The sequence below is a fragment of the Mustelus asterias genome, chromosome 29, assembly GCF_964213995.1.
Source record: "Mustelus asterias chromosome 29, sMusAst1.hap1.1, whole genome shotgun sequence".
NCBI classification, from domain to species: domain Eukaryota; kingdom Metazoa; phylum Chordata; class Chondrichthyes; order Carcharhiniformes; family Triakidae; genus Mustelus; species Mustelus asterias.
Genome location: NC_135829.1, coordinates 10,074,534 through 10,091,588, shown reverse-complemented (window position 1 = coordinate 10,091,588; position 17,055 = coordinate 10,074,534). Strand labels below are relative to the sequence as shown.

Genomic DNA, 17,055 nt, shown 5'->3' with positions numbered 1-17,055 from the left:
ATTGTAAGGATGGGGAAAGGCAATGGCAGCTGAGGAAAGAGAAGGAAACGAGCCTTGGATCCCAAGGCCTCCCAGAAGGTCCTACTCCCCCCATGCCCAAAGATCTGCAGCTTGAGAATTGGTCTGTTTAATCACGAAGACCTGTGGTGGAATTAATGGGAACAAAGTAGAAAAGGTCGAGAGCTTCAGGTTTTTAGGCATCTGGATTACCAATCACCTGTCCTGGTCTCCCCCACGCCGACACTAGTTTTTACAGATGCACCATAGTAAGTATTCTTTCTGGTTGTATCACAGCTTGGTACGGCTCCTGCTCTGCCCAAGACCGCAAGGAACTACAAAGGGTCGTGAATGAAGCCCAGTCCATCACGCAAACCAGCCTCCCATCCATTGACTCAGTCTACACTTCCCGCTGCCTCGGAAAAGCAGCCAGCATAATCAAGGACCCCACGCACCCCAGACATTTTCTCTTCCACCTTCTTCTGTCGGGAAAAAGATACAAAAGCCTGAGGACACATACCAACCAACTCAAGAACAGCTTCTTTGCTGCCACCAGACTTTTGAATGGACCTACCTCGCATTAAGCTGATCTTTCTCGACACCCTAGCTATGACTGTAACACTATATTCTCCTTTCCTTCTCTATGAACGGTATGCCTTGGCTGTATAGCACGCAAGCAGCAATACTTTTCACTGTCTACTAATACATGTGACAATAATAAATCAAATCAAATCGACCCTATCGAATCAAGGGATAGCCCACAACGACAACTAGGCCACTCAGGGATTCCTATTCTCCATGTACACTTCCTTCTGATTTAGTCTCCGGAATTATAATTTGGTGGCAGGACCTGAAGCAAGATTAAATACTTATGATGTAATTTTAAGCAGGTTCGGCAACAATGATCTGTTGGGTAACGAAAAACACCCAACCGTTTAAACATAAAAGGAGGTAACTGATGTCAAAGTTAATATCATTGCAAGGATCCAAATGAGGGGGTTCAGAGATGATGAGCCAGTTATCACTGATAATCTCAAGTTCTATTTTATCTGAGCATCCATTCTTTAATATGATGCATTGCACTTTTGGGAAGACTGAAGCCATCGTATTCAGTCTCACTTCAAAGTTTTTGGCCATTTGACCTAATATTTCCTTGTGGCTCGATGTTGTTTTATGGCACTCCTGATGAAGCACCTTGGGATACTATGTAAATATAAGTTAAGTCTAAATATAGAGCCAAAACACAAGGTAATAAACAGTGATCCATTTCCTGAAGGCGAGGCTTTGTCTTTCCAATTTCTTGCCTCCAAACCAGGAATAGTTTATTATATTCATTTAATAGTTTTGTTATAAACTGCTAGCTGTAGCTTCACAAGTACCAGATATTTACCTTGTCAGTGATGTCCACATCCCATTGGGAGCTTTTAAAAATTACTAACGTGGCAACCAACGTCTTCAGTTCTCAGTTGACGACTGACAGTCGATCTCAGCTCCCCTGCCTCTCCCAAATAACTGGGCAGAATGAGAAGCTTTTGATCGCTGCACACAGCAGATAGGGAACATTCACCAACGCAGGCAAGGGAATAAAGTTGGGGTGGGTGCACACAATTATAAATTTTGCTCAACATTGACTTGTATCATTGTATCGGGAGATACATTTAGACTACTGTAATTGTGGAATTGGTGCAAAGCAGTTTCAGTTTACTGCACTAAAAATCCATTCTCAATCCAGAGCAACGACCTGACCAGATCCTGGGACCAAAAACCCTGAAGAAAGGCACTTGCTCAACTTCATTCAGAGGCCAGTCAAACCTCAATGTCAGATTTACACTACATGAGTGTGGGTGGCACAGTGGTTAACACTGCTGCCCTCTTTTTAGGTCAAACCAAATAAACAAACTCAGATTAAGTCAGGACAAAGTAAAAGGGGCAGCTCCCCAAAAGGAGGGGGAACAGCCCGAACAGATTCAAAGTATCACAGCGCCAGGAACCTGGGTTCAATTCCAGCCTTGGGTGATCGTCTGTGCAAAGTATGCACATTCTCCCCGTGTCCGCATGGGTTTCCTCCGGGTGCTCCGGTTTCCTCCCACAGTGCAAAGATGTGCAGGTTAGGTGGATTGGCCATGCTAAATTGTCCCTTAGTATCAGGGGGATTTGCAGGGTAAATAAGTGGGGTTATGGGTATAGGGCCAGAGTGGGATTGTTGCCGGTGCAGGCCCGATGGGGTGAGTCTGCACTGTAGGCATTCTATAACCCTAAGAATAAGATCAGTGTGAAGTCCAAACTACACTATACTAAACAAATGCATCTTGACCAGAACTAAACAGCAGGCTTCATGAGAAAGTCTTTGTGAAGAACAGTACCAACCTCTATTATCGTGACTTCTTTTTAAAGTGTTTGGTATGTGCTAACAATTGCGTGTTCAGTAAGATTGTTCAATAAAAAGTAACAAAACTAAAAAAAGAACAATATCAACACTCAGTCCATTGTAAGCAAAGTTCACTGGGTGGCAGCAGTGGGCGGGCAGGGGGGCAGCACAGTGGTTAACACTGCTGCCTCACAACGCCAGGGACCTGGGTTCCATTCCCGGCTTGGGTCACTGTCTGTGCGGAGTCTGCACATTCTCCCCGTGTCTGCGTGGGTTTCCTCCAGGTTCACCGGTTTCCTCCCACAGTCCGAACGACGTGCTAGTTAGGCACATTGGCCATGCTAATTTCTCCCTCAATGTACCTGAACAGACGCCGGAGTGTGGCGACTAGGGGATTTTCACAGTAACTTCCTTGCAGCGTTAATGTAAGCCTACTTGTGACACTAATAAAAATAAATTTTAATCAAGTACAGTTTTTAAAGCCAATCACAATCACCTTACACTTGTGACACGGTAGCACTGCTGCCTCACAGCACCAGGGACCCAGGTTTGATTCCCGACTTAGGTGACTGTGCGGGGTCTGCATGTGAATGTAAGCCTACTTGTGATACTAATAAAATAAACTTTAAACGGGATTACGGGGATCAGGCCTGGGTCGGATGTTGTCCAAGCAAGAGGATGGGCCAAAATCTGCACTGCAAGGATTCTAAGGTAGCACGGTGGCACAGTGGTTAGCACTGTTGCCTCACAGCACCAGGGACCCGGGTTCAATTCCAGCCTTGGGTCACTGTCTGTGAGGAATTTGCACGTTCTCCCCGTGTCTGGTGGGTTCCCTCTGGGTGCTCCGGTTTCCTCCAAGAGTCCAAAGATGTGCGGGTTAGGTGGATTGGCTATGCTAAATTGCTCCTGAGTGTTGGGGGACTAGCTAGGGTAAATGGTGGGGTTATGGGGATAGAGCCTCGGTGGGACTGTAGTCGGTGCAGACTTGGTGGGCCAAATGGCCTCCTTCAGCACTGTAGGATACGACTCTAAGATTGTTTGTTCAATAAAAAAAGTGACAACAGCATGTCCATTAGAGCTGATTAGAGAGTGAGCGATTTAAAGTTTGCTTAATAGTGTCACAAGTAAGGCTTACATTAACACCGCAATGTTTCCACTGGCGGGTGAAACTAGAACTTGGGGGCATGGCCTCAAAATAAGGGGAAGCAGATTTAGGACTGAGTTGAGGAGGAGCTTCTTCACACAAAGGGTTGTGAATCTGTGGAATTCCCTGCCCAGTGAAGCAGTTGAGGCTACCTCATTGAGTGTTTTTAAGGTAAAGATAGATTTTTGAACAGTGAAGGAATTAAGGGTTATGGTGAGTGGGCGGGTAAGTGGAGCTGAGTCCATGAAAAGATCAGCCATGATCTTATTGAACAGCGGAGCAGGCTCAAGGGGCCAGATGGCCTACTCCTGCTCCTAGTTCTTATTATGAATTTGCTGTGAAATTCCCCTGGACACAGGATTGGGAAAGGAGCTGCCAGTGACAGAGCTGCCAGTGACAGAGCTGCCAGTGACAGAGCTGCCAGTGACATTCTCTCCCTGTGCCCCACCCCACCCCCACTGAGCCCCCCATCACCCCCCCCCCATCACCCCCCCCCCCTCCCCTCCCCCTCCCCCTCCCCCAGCCTCAGCCTCTCCCCCAGGCCCTCAGCCTGATGCCTGCCGAGCCCCCCCAAACTCTGTCTCTGTCCCTGTCCCTCTCCCTCTTACCGAGGCCCCAGGCCGCTCCCCGCTCTCTCCCGGATCCTCTCCCCGCGGCTCCATCTCCTCATCCCGGCTTCGCCCTGACAACCGGCACCTTCCGCTTCCGGGTCGCGGGGGCGGGGCTGACCCCGAGGAAAGGTCACACTCACAGTAACCCCGCCCCCTTGAGTCTGGTTTATATCAACCTGGGTCAGGATGTGTGTGTGTGTCACTGTGTGTGTGCATCTGTCTGTGTGTCTCTCACTATCTCTGTCTATGTGTCTATCTGTGTCTGCAAATGTGCCTGAGTGTATGCATGTGTCAGTGTGTGTGTTTCTGTCTGTCTGTATCTGAGTGTCTGTGTTTCTGTCTGTGTCTGTGAGTGTGCCTTTGACAGTGTGTTTGTGCATCTGTATATATGTATGTTTCTGTCCGTCTGTGTGTATCTAAGTGTCTGTCTATGTCTGCGAGTGTGCCTGTGTGTATGCATATGTGAGTGTGTGCGTATGTCTCTGTGTGTGTATGTCTCAGTCTGTGTGTGTATGTCTCTGAGTGTGTATGTCTCAGTCTGTGTGTGTATGTCTCTGAGTGTGTATGTCTCAGTCTGCGTGTGTATGTCTCTGAGTGTGTATGTCTCAGTCTGTGTGTCTGTCTGTCTTTCTGTGTGTGTCTGTCAGTGTGTGTGTCCGTCTGTCTTTCTGTGTGTGTGTGTGTGTCTGTCTTTCTGTGTGTGTGTCTGTGTCTGTCTTTCTGTCTGTGCGTCTGTTTTTGTGCCTGTCACTGCAAACCCCTGAATCACCCCCACAATATCCCCATTATAAATTCTCCAGGACCTGAGGAGAGCAAACCATTCACTTGATTATATTTTATTATGCTCAGAATTTATTTCACATTTCCAACAGAGTTTGGTTACAACCTCCACAATTCACAATATAAAAAAACGCTGGACGATTGGTCAAACATTCCAGACCATTGGGTCACACACAGTCTGCGTGGAGTTTGCACGTTCTCCCCGTATCTGTGTGGGTTTCCTCCTGGTGCTCCGGTTTCCTCCCACAGCCCGGAAGACATGCTGGTTAAGTGGACTAGCCATGCTAAATTGCCCCTTAATGTCAGGGGGATTAGCAAGGTAAATAGATGGGTTTACGGGGATAGGACCTGGGTGGGATTGCTGTCGGTGCAGACTCGATGAGCTGAATGGCCTCCTTCTGCACTGTAGGGATTCTATGACTTGAAGAGACTTACAAATTCCATCACAAATTATCACAGTTCATATTGGCGAGACCATGGAAGCTAATTAAATAGCTCTAAATGGGGAGTTAATATTCAAGAGGGGCCATAAATAACGCAGTAAAAATCATTATTAACCGTACAATAAATAATTACAGAGATTAATGTGAGGGGTGATCTATTGGTTCTTCCATTATCAGCTATCCATTAGCCATGCAGTCTGGAGACTGAAACTGTTCAGTCTGTTCTAATTATTTCTTCTCATCTTGCAAAGCAACGATACTTTTGAAGTTGACAGATGATGTATAGTATAATTGTTCCCAATAGTTAGCACTCTGAATTTCAACTACTACATCCTCAGGCATGTTTAGGTCATCACAATACTCTTGGTCAACATTTCAAGACTCCCACTGGAGACGGTACATCAAAGGTTCACTAGATTGGTTCCTAGGGATGAGGGGGTTGTCCCTGCGATGAGGGGGTTGTCCCTGGGGTGAGAGGCTGAATAAATTGGGCTTATACCCTCTGGAGTTTAGAAAAATAGTACAGTAAGAAGTCTCACAACACCAGGTTAAAGTCCACCAGGTTTATTTGGAAGTACGAGCTTTCGGAGCGCTGCTCCTTCATCAGCCACTCACCTGATGAAGGAGCAGCGCTCCAAAAGCTTGTGATTCCAAATAAACCTGTTGGACTTTAACCTGGTGTTGTGAGACTTCTTACTGTGCCCACCCCAGTCCAACGCCGGCATCTCCACATTGTGTTCAGAAAAATGACAGGCAATCCTCATTGACATGTAAAAGATTCTGAAGGCAAAACAGAAAATGCTGGAAAATCTCAGCAGGACTGACAGCATCTGTGGAGAGAGAGAATAGAGCCAACGTTTCAAGTCAGGTTGACCCTTCATCAGAGCTATTCTCTCTCCGCAGATACCGTCAGACCTGCTGAGATTTTCCAGCATTTTTTGCTTTTGTGTCAGATTTCAGCATCCGCAGGATTTTTGCTTTTCTCTAAGATTCTGAAGGGGTTAGTTTATTTATTAGTGTCACAAGTCGGCTTATATTAACACTGCAATGAAGTTACTGTGAAAATCCCCTAGTCGCCACACTCCGGCGCCTGTTCGGGTACACTGAGGGAGAATTTAGCACGGCCAATGCACCCTAACCAGCACACCTTTCGGACTGTGGGAGGAAACCGGAGCACCCATAGGAAGCCCACCACAGACACGGGGAAAACGTGCAGACTCTGCACAGACAGTGGCCCGAGCTGGGAATCGAACCCGGGTCCCTGGCGCTGTGAGGCGGAAGATAACTCGATCAATTCTGTCAAGTTCACAAAAAACGGTGCCCAGTGAGTAAAGACAGATTGCTATCGTGCGCCTCTTAGTGGTCAGTTGTGGAACAGCTCGAACAGAGCTCTGGAGACTTGCAACTCCAGGATTGGCAAGTGATGCAATGGGTCATCACTAGAGGGGGGGGGGGGGGAGGGAGAGGGGGGGGGGGAGGGGGGGAGGGGGTGGAGGAGGGGGGGGGGAGGGGGGGGAGGGGGGGAGGAGGGAGGGAGGGGAGGGGGGAGGGGGGGAGGGGGGGAGTGGGGGAGGGGAGGGGGGAGGGGGGGAGGGGAGGGGGGGAGGGGAGGGGGAGGGGGGAGAGGAGGGGGGAGGGGCAGAGGGGGAGGGGGAGGGGGAGGGGGAGGGGGGAGGGAGAGGGGGAGGGGGGAGGGGGAGGGGGAGGGGGGAGGGGGGGGGGAGGGGGAGGGGGAGGGGGAGGGGGGAGGGGGAGGGGGGAGGGGGAGGGGGGAGGGGGAGGGGGGAGGGGGAGGGGGAGGGGGAGGGGGGAGGGGGGAGGGGGGAGGGGGAGGGGGGAGGGGGGAGGGGGGAGGGGGAGGGGGAGGGAGGGGGGAGGGAGGGGGGGAGGGAGGGGGGAGGGGGAGGGGGGAGGGGGAGGGAGGGGGGAGGGGGGAGGGGGAGGGAGGGGGGAGGGGGGAGGGGGGGAGGGGGAGGGAGGGGGGAGGGGGGCGGGGGGGGCAGGGGGGAGGGGGGGGTTGGGGGGGAGGTAGGGGGTGGAGGGGAGGGAGGGGGTGGAGGGGGAGAGGGGAGGGGGAGGGGGAGGGGGAGGGGGGAGGGGACGGGGGGGAGGGGGGAGGGGAGGGGGGAGGGCGGGGGGGAGGGGAGGGGGGGAGGGCGGGGGGGAGGGGAGGGGGGGAGGGCGGGGGGGAGGGGAGGGCGGGGGGGAGGGGGGAGGGGAGGGCGGGGGGGAGGGGGGAGGGGGGGAGGGGAGGGCGGGGGGGAGGGGGGAGGGGGGAGGGCGGAGGGGAGGGGGGAGGAGGGGAGGGGGGAGGAGGGGAGGGGGGGAGGAGGGTGGGAGGTGAAGGGGGAGAGGGGGGAGGAGGAGGGGGGAGGGGGGAGGGGGGTGGGAGGAGAAGGGGGGGAGGGGGAGGGGGGTGGGAGGAGAAGGGGGGGAGGGGGAGGGGGGTGGGAGGAGAAGGGGGGAGGGGCAGGTGGGAGGGAGGAGGGGGGAGGAAGGGGGGAGGAGAGGAGGGAGAGAGGGGAGGGGGGAAGGGGGAGGGGTGGGCGGGGGGGAGGGGGGTGGGAGGAAAAGGGGGGAGGGGGAGAGGGGAGGAGGAGGGGAGGGGGGGTGGAGGAGGGGGGAGGGGGGTGGAGGAGGAGGGGGGAGGGGGGGTGGAGGCGGAGGGGGGAGGGGGAAGGGGGGAGGGGGAAGGGGGAGGGGGTGGGAGGAGGGGGTGGGAGGAGGGGGAGGGGGAGGGAGGGGGGTGGGAGGAGAAGGGGGGAGGGGGAGGTGGGTGGGAGGAGGGGGGGAGGAGAGGGAGGGGGGGGGGAAGGGAAGGGGCGGGGAGGAGGGGGGAGGAGGGGCGGGAGGGGGGGAGGGGTGGGAGGAGGGGGGGTGGAGGGGGGGGCGGGGGGTGGAGGGGGGGAGGGGGTGGAGGGGGGAGGGGGGGTGGAGGGGAGGAGGAGGAGGGGGGGCGGAGGAGGGGGGTACGAGCGGGGGGAGGTGGAGGGGGGAGGAGGGGGGAGGGGGAGGGGGGAGGGGGAGGGGGAGGGGGGTGGAGGGGGGAGGGGGGAGGGGGGTGGAGGGGGGAGGGGGGAGGAGGAGGGGGGAGGAGGAGGAGGAGGGTGGGAGGAGGGGGGAGGGCGGGGGAGGAGGGGGGAGGAGGGGGGAGGAGGGGGGGAGGAGGGGGGGGGGGGAGGTGGGGGGGGAGGTAGCAGGGGGGGGAGGGGTGGGGGCGAGGAGGGGGGAGGGAGGGGAGGGGGGGGAGGAGAGGCGGAGGAGGGGGTGAGGAGGAGGGGAGGGAGGAGGAGGGGAGGAGGAGGGGGGAGGGCCGGAGGAGGGTGGAGGTGGGGGAGGGGGGGGAGGAGGGGGGGGGGGAATTGGGACAATATATACACCTTATCCTGAAATCAAAGTGGGGTAAAATAATCTTTTTGTCATCGATGGGATGCCGAGCTATTTACTACGCTTCATTATGCATACACATATGTTTGAGTTATAAGGAGAGGCTGGATAGACTGGGACTTTTTTCTCTGGAGTGTAGGAGGCTCAGGGGTGATCTTGTAGAGGTCTATAAAATAATGAGGGGCATAGATTAGCTCGATAGTCAATATATTTTCCCAAAGGTAGGGGAGTCTAAAACTAGAGGGCATAGGTTTAAGGTGAGAGGGGCAGAGGGGCAATTTCTTCACGCAGAGGGCAGTGAGTGTTTGGAACAAGCTGCCAGAGATAGTAGTAGAGACGGGTACAATTTTGTCTTTTAAAAAGCATTCAGATAGTTACATGGGTACGATGGGTATAGGGGGATATGGGCCAAATGCAGGCAATTGGGATTAGTTTAGGGGTTTAAAAAAAAAAGGCCGCATGGACAAGTTGGGCCGAAGGGCCTGTTTCTCTGCTGTAAACCTCTGTGACTCTATGATACACAACATAGTTTCAAGTCATTATAAATGGGATTAACTCTCCAATCTCCAGTTTGAACCTTCTGCTGGTTGTAGCATTCCCTGCTCCAGCGAAATTCAGACGCGATCTGAACCTCCCCTGTCTCTGATTTGTAGCTCAGCACGGCTGACATTAAAGCTTCTAAAGATTTGGGGGTCTTGGCCCACTCTCGTTGCAAAATCTCAACTGATTCAGGTGGATTTCACAATTTCCCTGTGCAATAGTGAGAAAAGGAGTGGAGGCAGCTGCTCACAGACAGACAACGGCGTCTCTATCGTGGTTTGAGTGAAATCACAGTTCCCCACTCTCAGGCCAGTATCTCATGCTGTTATACAGCCTCATGTGTGCGGCACGGTGGCACAGTGGGTTAACACTGTTGCCTCACAGCGCCAGGGACCCGGGTTCGATTCCCAGCTTGGGTCACTGTCTGTGCGCAGTCTGCATGTTCTCCCCGTATCTGCGTGGGTTTCCTCCGGGTGCTCCGGTTTCCTCCCACAGTCCAAAGATGTGTGGGTTAGGTTGGTTGGCCGTGCTAAATTGACCCTAGTGTCAGGGGGATTAGCAGAGTAAATGTGTGGAGTTACGGCAATAGGGCCAGGGTGGGATGTGGTTGGAACAGACTCGATGGGCCAAATGGCCTCCTTCCGCACTGTATTGATTCCAATGTGTTGGGATCAGTGATGTGCAAGTTATACACGTGTATATTTATACAGTATTTCCTGAGTGACTGCTTTAATATTAGGGGCAGTGTGACTGGAGGCAACTCGGTGTGGCTCCATCAACGAGAAAGGTTTATTAAACTATAATACACACAAAGTTTAAATTATTTATTAGTGTCACAAGTAGACTTACATTAACACTGCAATGAACGTACTGTGAAAAACCCCCAGTCGCCACATCCCGTGCCTGTTCGGGTACACTGAGAGAGAATTTAGCCTGGCCAATCCACCTAACCAGCATGTCTTTCGGACTGTGGGAGGAAACCAGAGCACCTGGAGGAACTACAGGAGAAGAGTCACGAGTGGGTTCGCTAATCAACCAGCACCCTTAGTCCTGTAGTATAATTTGCTGCGATTGTTTGAAATCTGGTGTTCTTGTGTTTGTCCTGACATGTGCAAGTTATAACATTTGGGCAACATGACTCTCATTTCAACTATATTCAAGTTCTATCAAGTATCCATTGGACGTCGAATAGTTATTTGGTGAGTCTTGTAACTACAACCAGTTTGACACAACATTACAACTTCCAAACAAAGAGTGATTATGTGGAGTTGAGTTGAGTGCCCTAACCTGTATGATGCTATTTTGCAATAAGAAAATAGTGAGGCCTCATTGGCTTTACAACATTAATTCCACAGGTAGTTCCATTTGATTTAACTAATGGGTTTTAAAAGTACAGCAGGATGTTCCAAAGAAGCTTCCCCTGAAGCTCCATCATTAATGCAGGGGCCAAGATCAGGGCTTGATTGGCACACCCATGCTGCAAAGCTAGGTGTTGACTGGGGTGACTGTATATGATAGGCGTCAGTTCCTGCTGAGCGTCATCGCAAGAAAAACCTTGCGATTTTGGAATTTGCTGAACCCTAAGAGATCCAGCACAAGTAAAAGTTCCTCTGGCTGTAGTCGGAGGGTAAATGTGACCATTAAGTGTTTCTCCCTTCAGTGCTCACATTAAAATACGATGTGGAGATGCCGGCGTTGGACTGGGGTAAACACAGTAAGAGTTTTAACAACACCAGGTTAAAGTCCAACAGGTTTATTTGGTAGCAAATGCCATTAGCTTTCGGAGCGCTGCCCCTTCGTCAGATGGAGTGGAAATCTGCTCTCAAACAGGGCATACAGAGACACAAAATCAAGTTACAGAATACTGATTAGAATGTGAATCTTTACAGCTAATCAAGCCTTAAAGATACAGACAATGTGAGTGGAGGGAGCATTAGGCACAGGTTAAAGAGATGTGTATTGTCTCCAGACAGGACAACCAGTGAGATTCTGCAAGTCCAGACAAGCTGTGGGGGTTACCGATAGTGTGACATGAACCCAAGATCCCGGTTGAGGCCTGATGCGCGATTAATTCACTCGGGAGGCTGGATCGTACCCGGGAAATAAAGGCTTTTATTAGCAACAAGAATGGAGCATACTGCTTAACAATACAATCCCAGACTAAAGGGTCACTAGGCAGTGCAGTGACCTTTATACTCCTATAGGTAGGCGGAGCCAACCGGAGTGTACCACAGAACAATACCAACAGGTGGAACACCCCAACCCTAACCCCAACAGTAACAAGAGTAACATATGTACAAGTACCCATAGTGGTAACCATCTATGGTTCAGTACCCATAGTGGTAACCATCTATGGTTCACCACAAGGCCGTCCTCATGTGTGCGGAACTTGGCTATCAGTTTCTGCTCAGCGACTCTGCGCTGTCGTGTGTCGTGAAGGCCGCCTTGGAGAACGCTTACCCGAAGATCAGAGGCCGAATGCCCGTGACCGCTGATGTGCTCCCCCACAGGAAGAGAACAGTCTTGCCTGGTGATTGTCGAGCGGTGTTCATTCATGCGTTGTCGTAGCGTCTGCATGGTTTCCCCAATGTACCATGCCTCGGGACATCCTTTCCTGCAGCGTATCAGGTAGACAACGTTGGCTGAGTTGCAAGAATAGGTACCGTGTGCCTGGTAAATGGTGTTCTCACGTGAGGTGATGGCATCCGTGTCGATGATCCGGCACGTCTTGCAGAGGTTGCTGTGGCAGGGTTGTGTGGTGTCGTGGTTACTGTTCTCCTGAAGGCTGGGTAGTTTGCTGCAGACCACATTAAAATAAACAGGGTGAAGGTCAGGATAAGGATACAGACTGGACACAAGCAGAAAACCCAGGTCCATTTTCCCCTTAGAAACAGGAATCACAGCAATTCATATACGCTTAGTAACTTGAGCATTCCCACGGTTGGCAAGTTATGTTACAGCTGTACGAAACTTCATCTAGAATACTGTATGCAGTTCTGGTCGCCACATTACCCTGAGAGGTATGGTGGCACAGTGCTTAGCACTGCTGCCTCACAGCGCCAGGGACCCGGGTTCGATTCCTGGCTTGGGTCACTGTCTGTGTGAAGTCTGTTCATTCTCTCTGTGTCTGCGTGGGTTTCCTCCGGGTGCTCCGGTTTCCTCCGGGTGCTCCGGTTTCCTCCCACAATCTGAAAGACATGCTGGTTAGGTGCATTGGCCATGCTAAATTCTCCCTCAGTGTACCCGAACAGGCGCCAGAATGTGGCAACTAGGGGATTTCCACAGTAACTTCATTGCAGTGTTAATGTAAGCCTACTTGTGATTAATAAATAAATAAATTTCTTCTTGTGTCATGTCTTAGCTCGCTGATGGTACCCAGGAATCTAAGATAAAACTCCTTTGCATTCTGGATATATCCTCATTCAGTCTTCCGCCACAGTGGTTAGCACCGCTGCCTCACAGCGTCAGGGACCCTGGTTCAATTCCCAGCTTGGGTCATTGTCTGTGTGTGGTCTGCACATTCTCCCCGTGTGTGCGTGGGTTTCCTCCGGGTGCTCCGGTTTCCTCCCACAGTCCGAAAGAAGTGCTGGTTGGGTGCATTGGCCGCGCTAAATTCTCCCTCAGTGTACCCGGACAGGCGCCGGAGTGTGGCGACTCGGGGATTTTCACTGTAACTTCATTGCAGTGTTAATGTAAGCCTACTTGTGACTAATAAATAAAAATTTTAACAAAAAAACTTAACCAGACGACGCGGATGATTTGGAAAGACTGCAAAGAAGGTTTACCAGGAGGTCGCCTGGTCTGGAGGATTTTAGGTATGACGAGAGGTTGGATAAACTCGGATTGTTTTCACTGGAAAGACAGAGGCTGAGGGGAGACCTGATAGAAGTTTACAAAATTATGAGAGGCATGGATAGGCTGGATAGTCAGAGGCTTTTTCCCAGAGTGGAAGGGTCGACTACAAGAGGGCACAGCTTTAAGGTGAGGGGGGGTAAGTTTAGGGGAGACGTGGCAGGGAAAGTTTTTCACACAGAGGGTGGTGGGTGCCTGGAACGCGCTGCCGGTGGTGGTAGTGGAAGCAGGCGCATTAGCAATGTTCAAGATGTGTCTTGATAGATACATGAATGGGAGGCGAACAGAGGGATGGAAACCATGTGTCGGTGCTGGCTTGATGGGCCAAAGGACCTGTTCCTGTGCTATATTGTTCTTTGTTAACACATGGATTTAACACCTCCCATGGCAGCTTACTATAGTAAATGCCCTTATTAAACAGCAAGGGCAATATCTCTTTGAAGACAGGCCCTGACATGTTCCACAGAATAGCCTGCGCAAATAATAAATGTTGCCAATATCCTACCCCGCATCAAGACCCTTCTACCCGTCAACCCAGTGCTTACTGACCCACACTATCTTACGATCCTGCAATGTCTCGATTGTAGAATTTTCTTCTCAAATCCCTGCATGACCTTGCGTTCCCCCCAACTTCCCTATTTCTTTAACCTCTTCCAGTCTCGCAACTTTCGGAGATCTCTGCGCTTCACCAATTCTGCCGTCTTGAACGTCCCCGATTTTCTTTTGCCCCACTATTGGCGGCTGTGCCTTCAGCTGTCTAGGCCTGAAGCCTCAGCAATTCCCTCCCCAAAATTCCTCGCCTCGCTCTTTAAGATGCTTATAGGCCCTTACTAATACCTCCTTATGCAACTTGATGTGATAGAATTCCTACAGTGCAGAAGGAGCCCATTCAGCCCATCAAGTCTACACCGACTATCCAACAGAGAATCTTACCCAGGCCCTATCTCTGTAACTCCACAAATTTATCCCACTAATACCCCTTAACCTATATATCTTTGGACACTAAGGGGCAATTTAGTATGGCCAATGCACCTATCCTGCACATCTTTGGACACTAAGGGGCAATTTAGCATGGCCAATCAACCTAACCTGCACATCTTTAGACACTAAGGGGCAATTTAGCATGGCCAATTCATCTAACCTGCACATCTTTGGACTGTGGGAGGAAACCGGAGCACCCAGAGGAAACCCACACAGACATGGGGAGAACGTGCAAACTCCGCACAGATAGTGACCCGAGGCCGGAATTGAACCCGGGTCCCTGGCGCTGTGAGACAGCAGTGTTAACCATTGTGCCACCACCCCCCATCCGTGATTTATCTTAAATGCGGACGTCAATTTAACCCAGAGTTAATAATAGTTCAGAGTGTGCTGCCCAGTCACATTTAACTTCACACTGAAAGCAGCTGGAAGCAAGTTTTAGTGTACATTTATTTAGGCGCATTAAGATGAGTAGCCAGGCTCTGCTAGACTCTCTGTCCTCAAGGCCTGCTGTGCCTCCCAGCCAATGCGCACCCATACGGAGCTTTTAATTATTAAAAGCACAGTGGGACAATAGTCTCTTTCAATTATATTTACTCAGTTGGTCTCCGGGGAGGCTTTCAATCACTTCAGTAGAGCGTGGCATTTTTTTCCTTCCCCCCCTCTGCTTTTGAAATCCATCTAAATTATTCTTGAAGTGTCAGCTCTTAGGAAAACAAAAGAACAGTTAAAAGGTTAGCATTAAAATTTCATGGCTCCTCAGTGATCGAAGCTTCACGTCCACAGAACCAGCATCTATCATATTCTTTGGACAAACAGCAGTCTTCCTTTCCAACTGTGACCATTTTCTCTGTTGCCTCAATCCCACTACATTTGAAGGTCTTGTTGTTAAAAGTTTCCTTTACGCTGTTGCCAAACCCTGAGATGACATACAATAGAAGGGTTTTTTTTTCCCTCGTAAAGACCCTTGCCGCGGCAAATGGAATTAATTTCCTTTTCTCTCTCTTATTTTCTCATCTCCCCCGAGGACAAAGGTCAGTTATTGAACCTACTGCTCTCTATGATCAATGTTTAAACAGACAACTATCTCCTCAAGCACCTCCAGAACGTATTTCCAAAGGGACGGAAGATCTTGGTTGGGAATTGTCAAAACCGAACTGAGTTCAGTAGAACAAAGAACAAAGAACAATACAGCACAGGAACAGGCCCTTCGGCCCTCCAAGCCCGCGCCGCTCCCCGGTCCAGGATTGAATCCTGAATCCAGGATCCCCGCCCAATTTTCCAGCCTATCTACATACCAATATCCTATCCACAGAGCTGTCCCTCACAGCTACGATGCTTTGTTCATTACAACCTATTAACTCACCCCCACCCCCCCATTCCAGACCATGTGATCTCCAGGGAGAGGCGAAAACCCAGAGTGAAAAACCCCAGGGCCAATATGGGGAAAAAAAAATCTGGGAAATTCCTCTCCGACCCCCTGAGGCGATCGAAACGAGTCCAGGAGATCACAATGGCCCTGATCGGAAAATGCTTCCCAACCCTAGTCATTTCCACTTTCACGAACACCATATGAATTCCCTGCCCCCGAGACAGGTTCCCAACTATCCGCAGTCTCGCTCTGTACTGGCACCAGCAAGATGATCATAGAATGAAGCCATGAAACGAGAAACAAGGAACAATTAGCCCGCGCCGCTCCCTGGTCCAAACTAGATCACTCTTTTGTATCCCTCCATTCCCACTCCGTTCATATAACTGTCTAGATAAGTCTTAAATGTTCCCAGTGTGTCCGCCTCCACCACCTTGCCCGGCAACACATTCCAGGCCCCCACGACCCTCTGTGTAGCTCTACTTTTTGGGCTAAGAAAATGCCCCTGTCTACATCAACGGTGATGAGGTGGAGTTGCTCGAGAGCTTCAAATTTCTAGGTGTCCCGATCACCAACAACCTGTCCTGGTCACTCCATGCTGACGCTATAGTTAAGAAAGCTCACCAACGCCTCTACTTTCTCAGAAGATAAAGGAAATTCAGCATGTCCACTACGATTCTCTCCAATTTCACCAATGCATCACAGAAAGCACCCTTTCTGGATGTATCACAGCTTGGTATGGCTCCTGCTTTGACCAAGACCGCAAGAAACTACAAAGGGTTGTGAACGTAGCCCAGTCCATCACGCAAAGCAGCCTCCCATCCATTGACTGCATCTACACTTCCCGCTGCCTCGGGAAAGCAGCCAGCATAACTAAGGACCCCCGCACCCTGGACATACTCTTTTCTACCTTCTTCCGTCGGGAAAAAGAAACAAAAGTGTCCAAAGATGTGCAGTTGAAAGTCAACCCCACATTGCTGTGGCTCTGGAGTCACGTGTAGGCCAGACCAGGTAAGGATGGCAGATTTCCTTCAATAAAGGACATTAGCAGGACATGTGCATCACTGGCTGGCCAGAATTTATTGCCCATCCCTGGTTGCATGAGGGTAGTTAAGAGTCAACCATATTGCTGTGGCTCTGGAGTCACACGTAGGCCAGACCGGGTAAGGACGGCAGATTTCCTTCCCTAAAGCACATTAGTGAACCAGATGGTTTTTTTCTGATAATTGACAATGGTTTTATGGTCATCAGTAGATTCTTAATTCCAGATTTTTAAAAATTGAATTCAAATTCCACCATCTGTCATGGCAGGATTTGAACCCGGGTCCCCAGAACATTAGCTGAGTTGCTGGACTAGTTGTCAAGCGATAATACCACCTGGCCATCACCTCCCCTGTGAAGGCTGGGTCGTTAAATTCAGGGCTAAAATAGACAGATTTTTAATCCGTAAGGAAATCAAAGGTTAAGGAGATAAGGTGGGAAAGTGGAGTTGAATATTACATCAGATCAGTCATGATCTCATTGAATGGTGGAACAAACTCGATGGGCCGAATGGCCCGATTCTGCTCCTATGTCTTATGGTT

At 50.9% G+C, this 17,055-nt stretch overlaps 1 protein-coding gene across 3 annotated transcripts in view; it reads right to left on the bottom strand.

The window, feature by feature from the left end:
• LOC144480533 (protein FAM219B-like) overlaps nt 1–4,210 on the bottom strand; it is a 45,224-nt gene extending 41,014 nt beyond the window's left edge. For 2 of the 3 annotated variants that reach the window (XR_013495681.1, XM_078200099.1), the window contains exon 1: nt 4,118–4,210. Coding sequence is in view for 2 of the 3 variants with exons in the window: in XM_078200099.1 (XP_078056225.1) it covers nt 4,118–4,171 (54 nt within the window). In the remaining variant the exon portion in view is untranslated. The remainder of the gene's footprint in view (nt 1–4,117) is intronic. The other variant, XM_078200100.1, reaches the window with a different exon arrangement.
• Nucleotides 4,211–17,055: the final 12,845 nt, after the last annotated feature.